The sequence below is a fragment of the Heterodontus francisci genome, chromosome 26, assembly GCF_036365525.1.
Source record: "Heterodontus francisci isolate sHetFra1 chromosome 26, sHetFra1.hap1, whole genome shotgun sequence".
Taxonomy (NCBI): Eukaryota; Metazoa; Chordata; class Chondrichthyes; order Heterodontiformes; family Heterodontidae; genus Heterodontus; species Heterodontus francisci.
The window spans coordinates 16,083,085-16,102,335 of record NC_090396.1 but is presented as its reverse complement, the minus strand read 5'-3'; the positions used below and the strand labels follow the sequence as shown (position 1 = coordinate 16,102,335).

The 19,251-nt window shown below is 45.3% G+C and overlaps 1 protein-coding gene across 5 annotated transcripts in view; it reads right to left on the bottom strand.

Annotated features, from left to right (window-relative positions):
• The window catches only part of recql5 (RecQ helicase-like 5), a 152,509-nt gene that overhangs the window by 82,127 nt on the left and 51,131 nt on the right, over nt 1-19,251 (bottom strand). For all 5 annotated transcript variants that reach the window (XM_068057849.1, XM_068057852.1, XM_068057850.1 and 2 more), the window contains exons 6-7: nt 16,748-16,910; nt 16,190-16,272 (exon numbers count right to left, since the gene is read on the bottom strand). In XM_068057849.1, coding sequence (XP_067913950.1) covers nt 16,190-16,272; nt 16,748-16,910 — 246 coding nt within the window. The remainder of the gene's footprint in view (nt 1-16,189; nt 16,273-16,747; nt 16,911-19,251) is intronic.

Below are 19,251 nucleotides of genomic sequence, written 5' to 3'. Positions count from 1 at the left end.
TCAGGACTGAGATGAGGAGAAATTACTTCACCCAGAGAGTGGTGAGCCTGTGGAATTCGCTATCACAGAAAGCAGTTGTGGCCAAAACATTGTATGTTTTCAAGGAGGAGTTAGATATAGCTCTTGAGGCAAAAGGGATCAAAGGAGAAAGCGGGAACAGATTGCTGAGTTGGATGATCAGCCTTTATCATAATGAATGGTGGAGCAGGCTCGAAGGGCCAAATGGCCTACTCCTGTTCCTATTTTCTATGTTTCTATGAATGGGCCTATGGCCGCCACTTTCAAACCTGAACAGTGCCCGGTCTACCTCAAATTACCCTGCTACTATGCAATACCAACAATAGTGGTATTTTTCACTAACAGGATGCTGCCATCAAGCCAAAAAGATGTTCTGCCGACCACACAAATGAGGAATGTGATACATGAATGCCAGTGCCGGTGTGATGCCAGGTACAGAGGCCATACATCCCAACGAATGGCGGATCGTATCAAACAGCACAATCCTTCTGCTGTTCACAATGGGCAGAGTACTGACCACACTCAACCAGCCCGTACTTGGCAAAACTCAGAACACAATGTCTAATGTTAGATGTGATTCTGCAATTGGACAGCACTTACTGAACAATCCCAAGTGTGCAAACAATTACACTAAGGACCAATTTAAGATCAGTTGGGCTCGCAATGTGGCTCACTTGCGCTTGTTGGAAGCTACATATTTTCATACGTGGGACCTGTCCTCTGCAGGGAAAAGGAACAGGTCCAGACATTGTGCCTTTTTTGAATTAAAGAAAAGCATGGGGAACAATAGTCGTCTGGTGCATTCTCCATGCCTCGACCAGAGTTGACTTGCCAACCAATCAGCACCCTTTTCTCATCCAGTAGAAATTGGTGCTTCCTTTGAAATTCGTCATTCCTGCGCCTGTCCTGATGAGTGCAAGACGAAAAGCTTTGACAGCATGTCTCTTTTTTTTAAGCATGACTCAAATTCCAATATAATTAAATGAATGAATCACCTTGCTGGATTATATTAGATGCCTACACATCAGGCTAAGATTCCTCAGTGTATTCAGGCCCCACAGCGCCAGTGTTACCGTTATAAATCCTGCTGTTGCTTAATGACAGTCAGAAAGTTGGCAGGCTGTTTAATTGCCACAGCAACTCTCTCAGGTAACAGGAGACACTATTTTATGATTCAACAGGCATTTCTCACTCATGTTACTGAGAGTTTATTCCATAGCCAACATGGAAATCGTAAACAAAGCCATCAGGCCCGGCTTCAGCCCAACTTACTCCCATCAGCTCTGTCCAAAAAAGTACTACACATACTAGACGTCAGCTCCCCAAAATTAGAGGTTTTACTACAGAACGAATCTGAACAGCAGCAGGTACCACAACAATGGAATAAGAGGCACGGCAGCTGACGTAAAAGATGAATTGCAGGGGAACTGAACAACATCGCTGATACACATCAATCAAGGCCAAACTGTTGAACACCGTGCTGAAGAACTGGAACCACAGAGTCAGGTTGATCTGACTGCCAAGTAGTCAATTCCAGTGAACAGGACACATGTTCCCTGTAATTCACAGAATTGTTACAGCGCAGAAGGAGGCCATTCAGCCCATCATGTTTTCATCGGCTCTCTGAAAGAGCCATTCACTTAATGTCATTCCCTTGTCTTCTCCCCATAACCTTGCACATTCTTCCCTTTTGTATAACTGTCTAATTCCCTTTTGAATGCTGTAATTGAACCTGCCTCCACCACACTCTCAGGCAGCGCATTCCAGACCTTACCCACTCGCTGCATGAAGAAGTTTTTCCTCATGTCGCTATTGCTTCTCTTACCCATTACTTTAAATCTGTGCCCTCTTGTTCTCGATCCTTTCATGAGTGGGAAAAGTTCCTCCCTCTCTACTCTGTCCAGACCCCTTATGATTTTGAAAAGTTCTATCAATTCACCTCTCAGCCTTCTCTGCTCCAAGGAAAACAGTCCTAACTTCTCCAATCTATCTTCATAACTGAAGTTCCTCACCCCTGGAATCATTCTCGTGAATCTTTTCTGTACTCTCTCCAATGCCTTCACGTCTTTTCTAAAGTCCAGCGCCCAGAACTGGACACAATACTCCAGCTGTGGCCGAACTTGTGTTCTATACAAGTTAAACATAACTTCCTTGCTCTTATACTCTATACCCCCATTAATAAAGCCCAGGATACTGTATGCTTTATTAACCGCTCTCTCAACTTGTCCTGCCACCTTCAATGACTTATGTACATATACACCCATGGTATTGTCGCTCCATGTTCTTCCTACCAAAATGAATCACTTCACATTTTTCTGCATTGAACTTCATCTGCCACCTGTCTGCCCGTTCCACCAACTTGTCTATGTCCTTTTGCACTTCTACACTATCCGTCTCACATTTTACAATGCTTCCAAGTTTTGTATCATCTGCAAATTTTGAAATTGTGTCCTGTACACTAAGGTCTAGGTCATTAATATATATGAGGAAAAGCAAGGGTTCAAACACTGATCCCTGGGAAATTCCACTACAAACCTTCCTCCAGCCCAAAAAACATCCATTAACCACAACTCTTTGTTTCCTGTCACTCAGCCAATTCCATATCCATGTTGCTACCATCCCTTTTATTCCATGAACTATAACCTTGTTCACAAGTCTATTGTGTGGCACTGTATCAAACACCTTTTGAAAGTCATGTACAACACATCAACTGCATTGCACTCATCAAGGTTACCCCTTCAAAAAACTCCAGCAAATTAGTTAAACATGATTTTCCCTTAACAAATCCATGCTGGCTTTCTTTAATTAACCCGCATTTGTCCATGTGACTATTAATTTTGTCCCGAATTATTCTTTTTAGAAATTTCCCGACCACCAAAGTTAAACTGACAGGCCTGTAGTTGCTGGGCTTATCTTTACACCCTTTTTTGCCACCCCCGAGTCTAAGGAAGACTGAAAAATTATGGCTAGTGCCTCTGCAATTTCCACCCTCACTTCCCTCAATATTCTTGGATGCATCTCATCCGGTCCTGGTACGTTATCCACTTTTAGATAGCCTATCTAATTTTACAGCCCTCTAGTGTCTGAATTACCTCCTCTTTCAACATTGCCTTGGTTGCATTTTCTTCCTTGATAAAGACAGATGCAAAGTATTAATTTAATACCTCAGCTATGGCCTCTGCCTCCATGCGTAAATCCCCTTTATGGTCCCTCATCGGCCCAACTTCTACTTTTACCACCCTTTTACTATTTATATGTCTGTAGAAAACTTTGGGATTCCCTTTAATGTTAGCTGCCAGTCTCTTTTCATGCTCTCTCTTTGCTTTTTCACTTCCCCTCTGGACCTTCTATATTCAGTCTGGTTCTCAATTGTATTTTTTTACCTGGCATCTGTCATAAGCACACTTTTTCTTCTTTATCTTAATCTCTACCTCTTTTGTCATCCAGGGAGCTCTGGCTTTGTTTATCCTAGCTTTCCCCTTCGAGGAAACATACCTTGACTGTGCCTCAACTATCTCTTCTTTGAAGTTAGTCCATTGTTCAGTTACCATTTTTCTTCTCAACCTTTGACTCCAATTTATTCACCCCAGCTCCATTCTTGCCCCATTGAAGTTGGCTTTCCCCCAGTTAATTATTCTTACTCTGGATTGTTGTTTGCCCTTTTCCATAGTTAGCCTAAACCTGATGATACAATGATCACTGTTCCCTAAATGATCTCTTACTGATACTTGATCCACTTGGCCCACCTCATTCCTAAGAACCAGATCTAGCAGTGCCTCCTTTCTCATTGGACTAGAAACATACTGCTGTAGAAAATTCTCCTGAACACACTCTATGTACTCTTGCCCCTCGATGCCCTCTACACTACTACTATCCCAGTCTATGTTTGGATAATTAAAGTCCCTCATTATAACTACACTATAATTTTTGCACCTCTCTGTAATTTCCTTGCAAATTTGTTCCTCCACATCCTTCCCACTATTCGGTGGCCTGTAGACAACATTGAGCAATGTAACTACACCTTTTTTGTTCCTTCGCTGTAGCCAAATTGATTCTGTCCTCGACCCCTCTGGGACATCCCTTTTCTCCAGCACTGCAATGCTCTCCTTAATCAATACCGCCACCCCTCCCCCTTTTCTCCCTTTCCTATCCTTTCTGAAATTAGAATCCAGTCAGACAATGAGTATGAAAGGGAGACTGGCAAGGAAGAGAGAGGTGCTGTAGCTTACATAGATCAGTAAGACCCCAGTCTTCCAGAGCTGGAACTCTTAGCCTGCTTTACATCTGTAATACAATGTGGCACCTAAAGTTTGATATCTGGAATGTGATGTCTGAGCTTCTGTAGGGGAAATGGCCTGGAAATTGCCTGAAACATGTTCTAAAAAGTGTTTCAGCTTGAAGTTAAGAATAGTTAAAACTGAATGCTGGAAATCAAAACTAATTACAACCAAAATGACATATTTAAACAAAACATTTCATATCAATGATAAGGAGGCCAGCATTAAGAGCTGTGTTCAGGGATAGCTCGTTAGTGGGACATAAATACATCAAAGTCTTATCTGGCACTGTGTAGCACCCTTTGTTAAAACGATTGAGAAGTCACAGGAGTCAAAGGGTGATTTGGCACGCCTAAGTATATTTTTTTTAGAATTAGAATTAGAACATTACAGCGCAGTACAGGCCCTTCGGCCCTCGATGTTGCGCCGACCTGTGAAACCATCTGACCTACACTATTCCATTTTCATCCATATGTCTATCCAATGACCACTTAAATGCCCTTAAAGTTGGCGAGTCTACTACTGTTGCAGGCAGGGCGTTCCACGCCCCTACTACTCTCTGCGTAAAGAAACTACCTCTGACATCTGTCCTATATCTTTCACCCCTCAACTTAAAGCTATGTCCCCTCGTGTTTGCCATCATCATCCGAGGAAAAAGACTCTCACTATCCACCCTATCTAACCCTCTGATTATCTTGTATGTCTCTATTAAGTCACCTCTCCTCCTCCTTCTCTCTAACGAAAACAACCCCAAGTCCCTCAGCCTTTCCTCGTAAGACCTTCCCTCCATACCAGGCAACATCCTAGTAAATCTCCTCTGTACCCTTTCCAAAGCTTCCACATCCTTCCTATAATGCGGTGACCAGAACTGCACGCAATACTCAAGGTGCGGCCTCACCAGAGTTTTGTACAGCTGCATCATGACCTCGTGGCTCCGAAACTCGATCCCCCTACTAATAAAAGCTAACACACCATATGCCTTCTTAACAGCCCTATTAACCTGGGTAGCAACTTTCAGGGATTTATGTACCTGGACACCAAGATCTCTCTGTTCATCTACACTACCAAGAATCTTCCCATTAGCCCAGTACTCTGCATTGCTGTTACTCCTTCCAAAGTGAATCACCTCACACTTCTCCGCATTAAACTCCATTTGCCATCTCTCAGCCCAGCTCTGCAGCCTATCTATGTCCCTCTGTACCCTACAACACCCTTCAACACTATCCACAACTCCACCGACCTTCGTGTCATCCGCAAATTTACTAACCCACCCTTCTACACCCTCATCCAGGTCATTTATAAAAATGACAAACAGCAATGGCCCCAAAACAGAACCTTGCGGTACACCACTAGTAACTAAACTCCAGGATGAACATTTGCCATCAACCACCACCCTCTGTCTTCTTTCAGCTAGCCAATTTCTGATCCAAAGCTCTAAATCACCTTCAACCCCATACTTCCGTATTTTCTGCAATAGCCTACCGTGGGGAACCTTATCAAACGCCTTACTGAAATCCATATACACCACATCCTTTATATATTCTTCATTAACTTACAGGTCTTCTGGAATACTTGAAAAAGTGAAACCTCCTGACACCCATGATTAAATGGAAAGGGGGTTTACCTTTGGATATTAGAGGGTGCTTGGCACATGTCTCAATGGAAGATCTTTAGTTCTATTTATTTTTGAGAGAGAGAGAGATACAGCACTGAAACAGGCCCTTCGGCCCACCGAGTCTGTGCCGACCATCAACCATCCATTTATACTAATCCTACACTAATTCCATATTCCTACCACATCCCCACCTGTCCCTACATTTCCCTACCACATACCTATACTAGGGGCAATTTATAATGGCCAATTTTACCTATCAACCTGCAAGTCTTTGGCATGTGGGAGGAAACCGGAGAAAACCCATGCAGACACAGGGAGAACTTGCAAACTCCACACAGGCAGTACCCAGAATTGAACCCGGGTCGCTGGAGCTGTGAGGCTACGGTGCTAACCACTGCGCCACTGTGCCGCCCCATCTGTTAGATTCTCAAAGCTGTTTTTGTTTAGTTAGAGGATTCTCAGATTCGTTTAGATTCTCTCTATCTTCTTAGTAGTATCTTCTGTAGTACTCTTTGCCGAGCAGATGTGGATTGGTACTTTCGCGAGTACCAAGTATATCCAGGACAGAGAGCAAGAGGTTATGAGTCACACTGCGTGACTGTATCAGCCTGTCACAGCCAGTGATAAGTGAGTCACTTAATTGTACAATTACAAAGAAGCTAAGAATTAAGGCAGTGATCTTAGACACAGTTAATAATGCACAAGGAGTGGAACAGGCAACTCTGCCATTGAAGGGGCTCATCAACTTGGCATTCCAGAAGCTAATCCTACCACTCAGGGGAAGATGATCAACTCAACCACACTGCTGATAAGGACAAGGTTATAACAACTATGGAAACATTGCTACCCGCCTGAACATAGACTCTAATCCATCCATAGACTGGCTATCCAAAGCTGTTAACTTATCAGCTAAGGAGTTAATCCTAACTTAATCTCACCAATTTACATCAGTCTTAGACATTGATCTTGACCATATTTTAAAAACCAACAATCCAGTTCATGCTAAATTACTATGATAGGCTAAACTGCTGTTACAAACTGTTATTCATTTCATTCAGTAACAGTTGATTGTGTGTAATTCAAATTGCTAGATGACCTGTCTACAACAAATTGTATCTACTAATTATTTGCATACTTGGTGTTTAAGACTAGGATGCTTGTGAGCACCCTAATTGAAAATTGGTACAGTGAACTCACAAACAGTCTGACCAGTCTGAGTTAGGGTGAAAGGTGAGGGGGGGTGGTGGTTTAAGGATTTGTCTGGCTCCTCACGTTATGACCGGGTGAGGAAGGGGTCTCAGGCTCCCCTCTTGCCCCTTTCCTGGTTTGGCCATAACAGGGCTCATCTTTTTTAAAACACAGCGATTTTTAACATACCACCTCAGTGAGCCTTTGCTCACTGCACTTTAATTGCAATTGCACATGAACCAATCAGACAGGTTTTCTTAGGTTTAAACAAGGAAGATCTAAGTTTATTAGCCTTATCACTCTAACTCGGTTAAAATTACTAAAATACACGACCAAGCTCACATGTACACGAGTGAAATGCACACACAAATAGATACAGAGGGGAAGAAAGGAGGGGAGGGCGTTGAAGTAGAGTTGGCAATAAATGGAATACAGGCGGCACAGTTGTGCAGTGGTTAGCACCGCAGCCTCACAGCTCCAGCGACCCGGGTTCAATTCTGGGTCCTGCCTGTGTGGAGTTTGCAAGTTCTCCCCGTGTCTGCGTGGGTTTCCTCCGGGTGCTCCGGTTTCCTCCCACATGCCAAAGACTTGCAGGTTGATAGGTAAAATTGGCCATTATAAATTGCCCCTAGTATAGGTATGTGGTAGGGAAATGTAGGGACAGGTGGGGATGTGGTAGGAATATGGAATTAGTGTAGGATTAGTATAAATGGATGGTTGATGGTCGGCACAGACTCGGTGGGCCGAAGGGCCTGTTTCAGTGCTGTATCTCTAAATAAATAAAAATAAAAAAGAAAAGGTACTGTCTTTTGTGTTTTTGATGTAAAGTCCTTGGTTGAAGTCTTGGAGTCCTCACTGGGCCTCAGTGCACAGTTTCCAATTTGATTCTCTGGTACCAGAAGGCCAACGATATGCTTTGTCTGTAGTCTTGAAGCATAGAAACTGCCACTATGGTTTTCCTGGGATTTTGCTGGAGAGAGAGACCGAGAGAGAAGTCTTCTCCTTGGTGTTTAAAAATGCTGTCTGTTTTCTTTGTGTGGCACAATTCAAAAAGCCCCAGTCTGGCCAGCAGGTAGGTCATGTGATCCTCTCTTTGTTTGAAACTGCAGCTTCTTGGGGAGTTGCTGGACTTCAAAGCTTCAGTGGGGGTATAAAGTTCTGGCTCTTACACAGACAAGATGTGGATCATCACTATTGCCCAGACCAATCTTGTTAATTGAATCAGTGAACCATTGTTTCTCTATTCAACTGTCTCTCAGAATGCAAATGTGCAACCATGGTTTCAGCTTTTCAGCTCTGTTATTCTTTTAAATAAGTTATGTGCAACGTCCAGTAAAAAAGGTTCAAGCAGTGTCCCATCTGAAAAAATTAATATGTTTCCATTTGGCAGGTGCAATTTCCGTCACACTCAACACAGACATACTGTTTTTAATAGCTGCTAGCAAATCTCCAGTGGCATTGCTCACTCTAAATTGACTGATAAACTGCTTTGTAAAGACAGGAACATGAAGTCCTGCACATGTACTTGTACATAATTTTGCCCCTCAGATGGGGTTGTGACAAATTGATCTCTTTTAAGACTAGTCAACATAAGCACCACAGCCTCATTGAACCTGCATTTGTTACACATTCAGGACTGTATGAGTTCACAGTCTTCACCTTCAAGATGAATAATGAATGTCACAGATATCAACTTTGGCTCAATGGTGCAAGGTGGGAGGCTGGTCAGGAGAGCTTTAGAATAGTGGAGTCTGGAGGTGACGATGACATGGATGAAGATTTCAGAAGACGAGCTGGGGCATCAGCGGAGATGGGCAATGTTATAGAGGTGAAATTTACCCCTTGAGACTCTCCAACTCACCCACGAGCAGAGCTGGCTCATCAGGTTCATCCAAAGAAACGCAGTGAGGCCAAGAGTGGCATATTTTTTCTTTCACGGGATGTGGGCATCACTGGTAAGTCCAGCATTTGTTGCCTATCTCTAATTGCCCTTGAGAAGGTGGTGGTGAGCTGCCTTCTTGAACCCTTGCTGTCCATATGGTGCATGTGCACCCACAGTGCTGTTAAGGAGGGAGTTCCAGGTTATTGATCCAGCAACAGTGAAGGAACGTCGATATAGTTCCAAGTCAGGATGGTGTGTGGCTTGGTGGGAAACTTGCAGTTGGTGATGTTCCCATGCATCTGCTGCCCTTGTCCTATGAGGTGGTAGAGGTTGAGAGTTTAGAAGGTGCTGTCAAAGGAGCCTTGGTGAGTTGCTGCAGTGCATCTTGTATTCTCCGTACTGCCTGACAAACCACAGAAAATGTAGTGTTTGGATTCACCCCTTGTGCAGTTTTCAGTTCCCTCATACAAAGATCGCACTGTTTTAATGTTTTGCTTTGGCGGATCATTTTTAATTGCATATTTGATCTGAGGTTTAATACAAACTGGTCTGGTGTTGAAACATTTTCTAGTTTCTGGATTTACAGAAGATAGTGGGCATTCACCATGCTTTCCAGCGAGCAAGCTCTGATCATGGTTAATTGTGAGAGCTCAGTTACACTAAGTCAATACGTTAGTCAGATAAGATAGAATCTTACAGCACAGGAGGCGGCCATTTAGCCTACTGGTCTGGGCTGGTCTTTGAAAGGGCTATCCAATTAGTCCCACTTCCCTGCTCTTTCCCCACAGTCCTGCATTTATTTTCAAGTATTTATCGAATTCCTTTTTGAACGTTACTGTTGAATGTGTCCACCAGCTTCTCAGGTAGTGCATTCCAGATCACAACAATTCTCCCTCTGTATTAAAAAACTCTTCACCCATTACCTGGTTCTTTTGCCAATTTCCTTAAATCAGTGTCCTCTGCCAGTGGAAACAGTTCCTCCTTATTTATACCATCAAAATCCTTTGTAATTTTGAACACCTCTATTAAATCTGTCCTTAACTATCTCTGTCTAAAGAGAAAAACCTAGCTTCTCTAGGCTGTCCATACAACTACATTTCCTCATCCCTAGTACCATTCTACCATGTGCAAGATTATGGAAACTTTTGGCAAGTCTTCACACTGAGTGGTGATGGTGTTGGAAAATGTCCAAGTCATTATTGATGTGATTTCACTGACAAACATATGTCACCAGTTGGATGTAAAAGATCCCATGGCACTATATCGAGGAAGACCAGAGGAGTTCTCCCTGGTGTCCTGGTCGATATTTATCCCTTAATCAACATCACAAAAAACAGATTATTTGGTCACTATCACCTTGCTGTTTGTGGGAGCTTGCTGTGCACAAATTGGCTGTCATGTTTCCTACATTACAACTGTGACTACACTTAAGTATTTCATTGGCTGTAATGTGCTTTGCAGCAACTGGTGGTCATGAAAGGAGCTATATCAATACAAGCCTTTCTTTTTTCCTTCTATCCAATTCCCTTTGTAACTTCCTGCTCCCAAATACACAACTTACTGTTCCTCTGAACTTGGTGATTAAACAGTCGCCCTTGCTGCAGAACTTCAGTATATGATCCAAGTGAAACTCAATCAAACAGAATTCTAGGCACCAAGATGAGACTATAACCTTAACTTAGGTATTCCATGCAGCAAAAGTTCAATATCCTGAGTATTGATGTTTCAGCACTCTGCTCTAAATATAAATTGGTGAGAAACATAAATTGTAAAAATATCAGGATAAATGTTTTTGCTCAGTAAAAAAAAATTGCGATAATCTGTCAGGCAGGACAGAATACCATGGCTGTTCAAAATACACAAGGTTACTGTGGGTAAGGGTGGTGCAGAGATGAGCTTCGATAAGCCCCTATCTTTTGTATGTTCCTATCTGAACATCTGTATAATTTTTTGTATCGCATATCAGCTTATGCTGAATTACTATGCAGCTGGACAATGGAATTTACAGTTCTCCACAGCATTAAAAACTACAGGCTCAATTGAGTGTAGCATATCACCCTCTGGTGTTGGGAGGAGAAAAACAGCCTGTCAACTATCTACATGGTGAGAGACCAAACTACCCTGTGAAAAATATGTGTCAGCAACATCACATAATAAAGTCATGGACTAAGAACACAACTGTCTAACCGAACGGGGTTGGCAGCTCTGTCACTGACCAATAGCAGAGCAGAGCAGGATGGAGGGGGAATCGGGGTTGACTTCTGAGGTTTGCTTTGTTGCTGATGAAAATTTGAAAACTTTGGTGACCAAAACCTCCACATTGTGAAAAACAAGATTAAGTGGAGCAATTATATAGGGCAGCTATCAGGAGACTGGTGAGGTGTACAGACTCAATTCTCGGTACTGTCTCTCAATTTGGGACTAGGTTGGGAGACAGATGGAGAGACCAGGGATCAGAGCCCAACGACGAGGGAACCAACTAACCAGATCTCTTCTGCGTGGTAATGAAACAGGATGTAGAGCTCTGTCTGAGGCTTCAGATTCTAACCATACAAGATATGATGGGAGGGTGAGACAGATGTAGATTTGGTCATGGAGTGGAGGGGTGTAGGGGTGTGGAATATCTGCAAATTGCCAACTTACGCAGGTGGAACAGCAAATTAACTGAAATCAAAAAAGCCTTGCAGAAAGCTACATGCAGCTTCCCCTGCCTGTAGAACTCTCCCAGACAGTGCTGTGACCTAAAGCCCTGTCCTTTGCCAGTTTGAATACAATCACTTCCTAAAGAAGAGTTGCTGGAGCATGTATTCAACTATGAGAAACTTAGGCTGGCCAATTGGAACTCCACTTCAAAATAAAACTCATTGCACCGTCTTTCCACTCTAACTCATTCCCTACTACCCTCTCATCCTCCAAGACCTCACAACTGTGGAACTGGCTTCCTCGCACAACCTCCAGGATTTCTTTAATGCCAGCCTGGCGTCATCAAACAACCATTGTTCAATATACTCCTGTCTTCTCTCCTACTCTTTCTAACCTTGCTGGTGTTTTGAATTATAGGCCTCGTCACTTCAGTGTCATTTCTCAATGAAGAATACGAATTACAATTTCAGCTAAAATGCTCCTGTGTTCCAAAAGAAAATAAATACTTACATTTATATGGCGCCTTTCACAAACCACCTGACATCCCAAAGCACTTTACAGCCAATGAAGTACTTTTGATCAAGTATAGTCACTGTTGCAAAGTAGAAAGTGCAGCAGCCAATTTGCACACACCAAGTTCCCAGAAACAGCAATGTGACAATGAGCAAATAATGTTTTTGTGATGTTGGTTGAGGAATAAATATTGGCCAGGAAACCACAGAGAAACTCCCCTGCCCTTCTTCAAAATAGTGCCAGGGGATCTTTTCCGTGCTTCTGAGAGGGCAGATGGAGCCTCCGTTTTACATTTCATTCGAAAGACAGCACCTCCAACAGTGCAGCGCTCCCTCAGTACTGCCTGGAGTGTAAGTTTAGTTAGAGATGTGGGAACTGCCAACTGAGCCACAGCTGACACAGGGTTAAATGGCATGCCAATGTTAGTCACGTCCACCCATGTTTACATCATCTAATAATAAAAGAAAATTATAGATAAGGAGAGCTGGGCGTGGCTGAGAAATATTGTGATTTTTCATGTGCAGCGTCATCAGGTTAATATTTAACCCCGAAGAAAGCAACAGAGGCTCAAGGGAAAGCGCAAACTAAAGAATTACAGAGTTTACAAGGAGAGAGACTCAGTGAGGTGCTGCAACATTTGACTGTGACCAAACAGCTTCAGGTAAGAACAGGCTATCCTGTAAAGGGGCATTACTCATATGGTGGTTAATGGTTTTACATAGAGGTCGACAGACATTCGCCTAGTACTGTCCCACGTGAATGCAGGCTAAAGGTCGCTTTGATTTTCAGCGTGTTGAAACAGATAGAGAGGGATTTACGACCAGGCCGGGGGAGGTTTCTGAACAAGTAGGTTCCAATTTTAAGGGCGAGCTCTTGGCAATCCGGCTTCTGCCTGCAGACGTCAATCGCCCCTCTGCGAGCAAAATTTGTTACCCAGAAACCACAACACCCTCAACCTGCACCTCACTGATTAGTCTCCCTTTGTCTGCTGGTGCTGAGTCAATGGATCCAGTAAATATCAAATCTCCCTCTATACACGCACACTACACAGGGTGATGGGGGTCACAAAGTGCAATCCAAAAAGGTGACGGGTGGCATGGCTACATATACCTCCAATGACGACATGGTCAGTTTATTGTGATTACCAGACCAGCTAAACACTAGTAGAAAATTCCATCTCTACCCCGTGCCCTCCATTCCCAGCCAGCAGTACATGAATACCTCAGAGTTTGAAGCACATTGCAACTAAAACTAGATACACACCAGGAACTTAAAACATTTTAACCGGGGAAAGCAATGCTCACTAGCCTTTACCCATTGACAGTTCCCTATGCGGATCCAAACCGCCAGAGCCTGGCTGCCACCTGATTCCCTCCCCTGCCCATGGTTCCAGTACTTTTCTCACTGTTCCTTTCCCTGTATCTCTATCCTGCAGCATGGTGATGCAGCAATCGTTGTCCCTGGACTCAGGAATGGTGCAGGAGGTCAGGAGTTGGATGCTAAGTGACGAGTGGGCACTGGGGGGTCTTGTGGTCATCGCCACCTTCGTTGCCATGTTCCTGGTTCTTGTCTTATTCTCTGTCACTTATGGACTCTGTTCAAGGCCGAGGTCAGCAGCCAGGTCCAACTAAACATGCAGAAAGGATTGGTAGCAACCAGAACCCCGGCAACAGAAACCCCGATAACCTGAGCCCACCAACAGGGACCCCAACAACCCAACTGAAGCAACAGGAACCCCAACAATACAACCCTGGCAACCACAACCCTGACAACCGGAAACCCAACAATACAACCCTGACAACCACAACCCTGACAACCGGAACCCCAACAATACAACCCTGGCAACCACAACCCTGACAACAGGAACCCCAACAATACAACCCTGGAAACCAAACCCTGACAACCGGAACCTCAACAATACAACCCTGGAAACCAAACCCTGGCAACAGGAACCCCAACAATACAACCCTGGAAACCAAACCCTGACAACCGGAACCTCAACAATACAACCCTGGCAACCACAACCCTGACAACCGGAACCCCAACGATACAACCCTGGCAACCGGAACCCTGGCAACAGGAACCCCAACAAACTGACCCCAGCAACAGGAACCTCAGCAACACGACTCCGGCCACAGGATCCCAACAACCTAACCCCAGCAACGGAAACCTCAAGACCTTCAAGAGCTTGGGAAAAGCATCTACAGGGCACTCTGAACTAGACACTGCCTGGCAAGCAAGACCAGGGTGACAGTTGATCCATCAGGTACAACCCACTAATATGCTGCAGACCACACCATCCAGGCTCCCACCTCCTGCACTGCACAGACAAGACTGATGTAAACCTGGCCCACAGTTTATATATTTAGAAAATATGCCTGGAAAATATACAGCTTTCCAAAAATATACTTATCAGCCCATTCTACAGTGCTGTAATGTAATCTGGGTGTGATACACCGAGCACTACTGTGAATTATTATAAATGGATACAAAAACAAATGTGTAAAAATTGCTCAATGAATTGCACAATTGGCTAAAATCTGCACAGTTCTAATTTGCACAAGTTTGCTATTTGTCTCAGGATTGAAAAATAGAACAAACTTTATTGAGGTTTAAATCAACTGCGGCACAGTGGTGCAGTGGTTAGCACCGCAGCCTCACAGCTCCAGTGACCCGGGTTCAATTCTGGGTACTGCCTGTGTGGAGTTTGCAAGTTCTCCCTGTGACTGCGTGGGTTTTCGCCGGGTGCTCCGGTTTCCTCCCACCACCAAAGACCTGCAGGTTGATCGGTAAATTGGCCATTATAAATTGCCCGTAGTGTAGGTAGGTGGTAGGGGAATATAGGGACAGGTGGGGATGTGGTAGGAATATGGGATTAGTGTAGGATTAGTATAAATGGGCGGTTGATGGTTGGCACAGACTTGGTGGGCTGAAGGGCCTGTTTCAGTGCTGTATCTCTAAATAAAATAAATAAAAATAAAATAAATAAAATTTTTATAAAGTAGCTCAGTCTCTGCTTACAAACTCCACCTTGCTGGCTTGTGCAGTCCGGAACAAACCAATTGCTGAATGGGTATATTGATTGCAACCTCAACGAGAGCCAGAGCACCCAATGCCAGGTCCAAACACGCACTTTCGCCCATCCAGGCCCAAGACCCGCCTCCTCCCTACTTCAAATATAAATCCTTTTTCTTTACATTCACTCCAATCCGGCCTAGAACCGGCTCCCAGTCCCCACCCTCTGCACACGGTTCCTTGACTTGTCTCTGAATTCAACCCAGACTGATGATCCATCTCAATCTTCTGTCAGTTTTCATGTTGGCCCCAGTGATTATTGGCCCATATGTACTGCCAGGTTGCTTTTCTGTCACAGTTAAAAGGCCGTATGACCATCAGCCTGGGGCGATAGCTAAAAGGTAAACTTGGGCAGTGTCAATCTCACTCCCAGTGGACACAAAGACCAAAGCAAAGAACTAGAGCACAACAGGCATGAAGCCAACCATGTGAGGCAGATCAGCTCCCTCAGCAGATCAATGACAATCGGTTCTGCTTCCCCTTTGCGAGAGGCTGATATATGCTATTGATATACACTATTAATATTTACTGATATACATTCTATATTAATCAATGTTCCACCCCAGAATGCACGTCATAGGTGTAGCTGGTCAGTCTCCTGTAGCGTATGCAGAACCATTCATAAAAACCGACTATATCCACCATGAAATTCGAACCTGCAATCAATGCTCCCTCTAAGCTGTGCGGCCGCGTGGGAACTGAAAACCCGTGCACAGGCCAGGCAGACATCAACCCCTTTAAGATAACACGCATGCGCAGCCACACAAAAAAATTAAAGGGATCGCGCACTTAAATCACTTACGCACTCTTAAGAAAAAATTAGAGGGAATGTTGCCTGCGACTCACTCCTGGTACCCACTATTTGCATATAAAATATCCGTACCCCTTTATTAGTTTCCAGCCTGTAACTCACTCCCAGGCAGCTGTTAACTGTGATTAAAGGAAGAAGTGCAAGACACATGAAATGGAAGCGCTTACCCTGGCTGCTCACAGTAGGAAACCAGAGTCTCAAACCCCACCAGGGAGGATTTGTCAGAGTTTCTTACGGATCCTCTCTTGCTCTGCAAAAAACACAAGAAAATAAGTAGAGTAAAACGCACAGAGGAGAGCACACAAGTTCTCAGTACATTCAGAAAACAAACAGCCAAATAATGCACTCAGCAGTATCTCTGAAGAGACGGACATGCAAACACCAGAGGTGGAGCACGAGAGGTGAGCCAGAGGTGTGTGAGAACAAGCATGAAGTGCCCCAGACGATCGGGCAGAAAAGGCACATCAGCATAAAAGGGTAAGGATGAATTGGACAAAAGAGGAGAAGAGGAGTGAGAAAACCAAAGTGAGGACGACGGAGCAGATAATGGCCAGATGGGACACGAAGGACACATGAAAGAGCAGGACAAAGCAACGCAGAGAGAAAACGTGGGTGCTTTGGAACAAAAGCTTGAGAGCAGGGGCAAGCAAAAAGGATGCGAGACAGACGTAAGGTGTTGGTCTGAAAGATTGGCACTTCTGTGGATAACTCTGGTGACCCAGTACCTGATTCTGAGTGATCTCCTTCTTGATCAGGAAGCTGATGCTCTCTCGATCTATCCTAGAATAGTAGATTCGGCAAAACGAGGGCTTCCCATCTCTCCCTGCTCGGCCAGATTCTTGGTAATAAGCGGCCATCGACTTTGCAAGATTCCAATGGGCAACAAACCTGCAGAGATTCAGAGAGAGTCAGGAACCAGCACTGCCCAGTGCTCAGAGACAGTCAGGAACAAGCATTGCCCAATGCACAGAGACAGTCAGGAACCAGCATTGCCCAATGCACAGAGACAGTCAGGAACAAGCATTGCCCAATGCACAGAGACAGTCAGGAACAAGCATTGCCCAATGCACAGAGACAGTCAGGAACAAGCATTGCCCAATGCACAGAGACAGTCAGGAACAAGCATTGCCCAATGCACAGAGACAGTGAGGAACCAGCACTGCCCAGTGCTCAGAGACAGTCAGGAACAAGCATTGCCCAATGCACAGAGACAGTGAGGAACCAGCACTGCCCAGTGCTCAGAGACAGTCAGGAACAAGCATTGCCCAGTGCACAGAGACAGTCAGGAAAAAGCATTGCCCAATGCACAGAGACAGTGAGGAACCAGCACTGCCCAGTGCTCAGAGACAGTCAGGAACAAGCATTGCCCAATGCACAGAGACAGTCAGGAACAAGCATTGCCCAATGCACAGAGACAGTCAGGAACAAGCATTGCCCAATGCACAGAGACAGTCAGGAACAAGCATTGCCCAATGCACAGAGACAGTCAGGAACAAGCATTGCCCAATGCACAGAGACAGTCAGGAACAAGCATTGCCCAATGCACAGAGACAGTCAGGAACAAGCATTGCCCAGTGCACAGAGACAGTCAGGAACCAGCATCATCCAGTGCACAGACACAGTCAGGAACCAGCATCACCCAGTGCTCAGAGACAGTAAGGAACCAGCATCATCCAGTGCTCAGAGACAGTAAGGAACAAGCATCGTCCAGTGCACAGAGACAGTCAGGAACCAGCATCGTCCAGTGCACAGAGACAGTCAGGAACCAGCATCGTCCAGTGCTCAGAGACAGTAAGGAACCAGCATCGTCCAGTGCACAGAGACAGTCAGGAACCAGCATCGCCCAGTGCACAGAGACAGGGAGGAACCAGCATCGTCCAGTGCTGAGAGAGAGTCAGGAACCAGCAGTGCCCAGTGCTGAAAGAGTCAGGAACCAGCAACGCACAGTGCACAAAGACAGTGAGGATCCAGCATCGCCCAGTGCAGAGAGACAGGGTGGAACCAGCATCGCACAGTGCTCAGAGAGAGTCAGGAACCAGCATCTCCCAGTGCTGAAAGACAGGAAGGAACCAGCATCGTCCAGTGCTCAGAGACAGTAAGGAACCAGCATCATCCAGTGCACAGACACAGTCAGGAACCAGCATCACCCAGTGCTCAGAGACAGTAAGGAACCAGCATCGTCCAGTGCTCAGAGACAGTGAGGAACCAGCATCGTCCAGTGCACAGAGACAGGGAGGAACCAGCATCACCCAGTGTTCAGAGACAGTAAGGAACCAGCATCATCCAGTGCACAGACAGTCAGGAACCAGCATCACCCAGTGCTCAGAGACAGTAAGGAACCAGCATCGTCCAGTGCTCGGAGACAGTAAGGAACCAGCATCATCCAGTGCACAGAGACAGTGAGGAACCAGCATCGTCCAGTGCACAGAGACAGTGAGGAACCATCATCGCCCAGTGTTCAGAGACAGTGAGGAACCAGCATCATCCAGTGCACAGAGACAGTCAGGAACCAGCATCGTCCAGTGCACAGAGACAGTCAGGAACCAGCATCGTCCAGTGCTCAGAGACAGTAAGGAACCAGCATCGTCCAGTGCACAGAGACAGTCAGGAACCAGCATCGCCCAGTGCACAGAGACAGGGAGGAACCAGCATCGTCCAGGGCTGAGAGAGAGTCAGGAACCAGCAGTGCCCAGTGCTGAAAGAGTCAGGAACCAGCAACGCACAGTGCACAAAGACAGGGAGGAATGAGCATCGCCCAGTGCTGGGAGAGACAGGGAGAGACAGGGAGAGTGTCAGGAATCAGCATCGCCCAGTGCAGAGACAGTGAGGAATCAGCATCGCCCAGTGCTCAGAGACAGTGAGGAACCAGCATCACCCAGTGCAGAGAGACAGGGAGGAATCAGCATCGACCAGTGCTCAGTGACAGTCAGGAACCAGCATCGCCCAATGCACAGAGACAGTCAGGAATCAGCATCGCCCAGTGCTCAGAGACAGTAAGGAACCAGCATCGTCCAGTGCTCAGAGACAGTGAGGAACCAGCATCGTCCAGTGCACAGAGACAGTCAGGAACCAGCATCGCCCAATGCACAGAGACAGGGAGGAACCAGCATCGCCCAGTGCTCAGTGACAGTCAGGAATCAGCATCACCCAATGCACAGAGACAGTCAGGAATCAGCATCGCCCAGTGCTCAGAGACAGTCAGGAACCAGCATTGCCCAGTCCTCAGAGA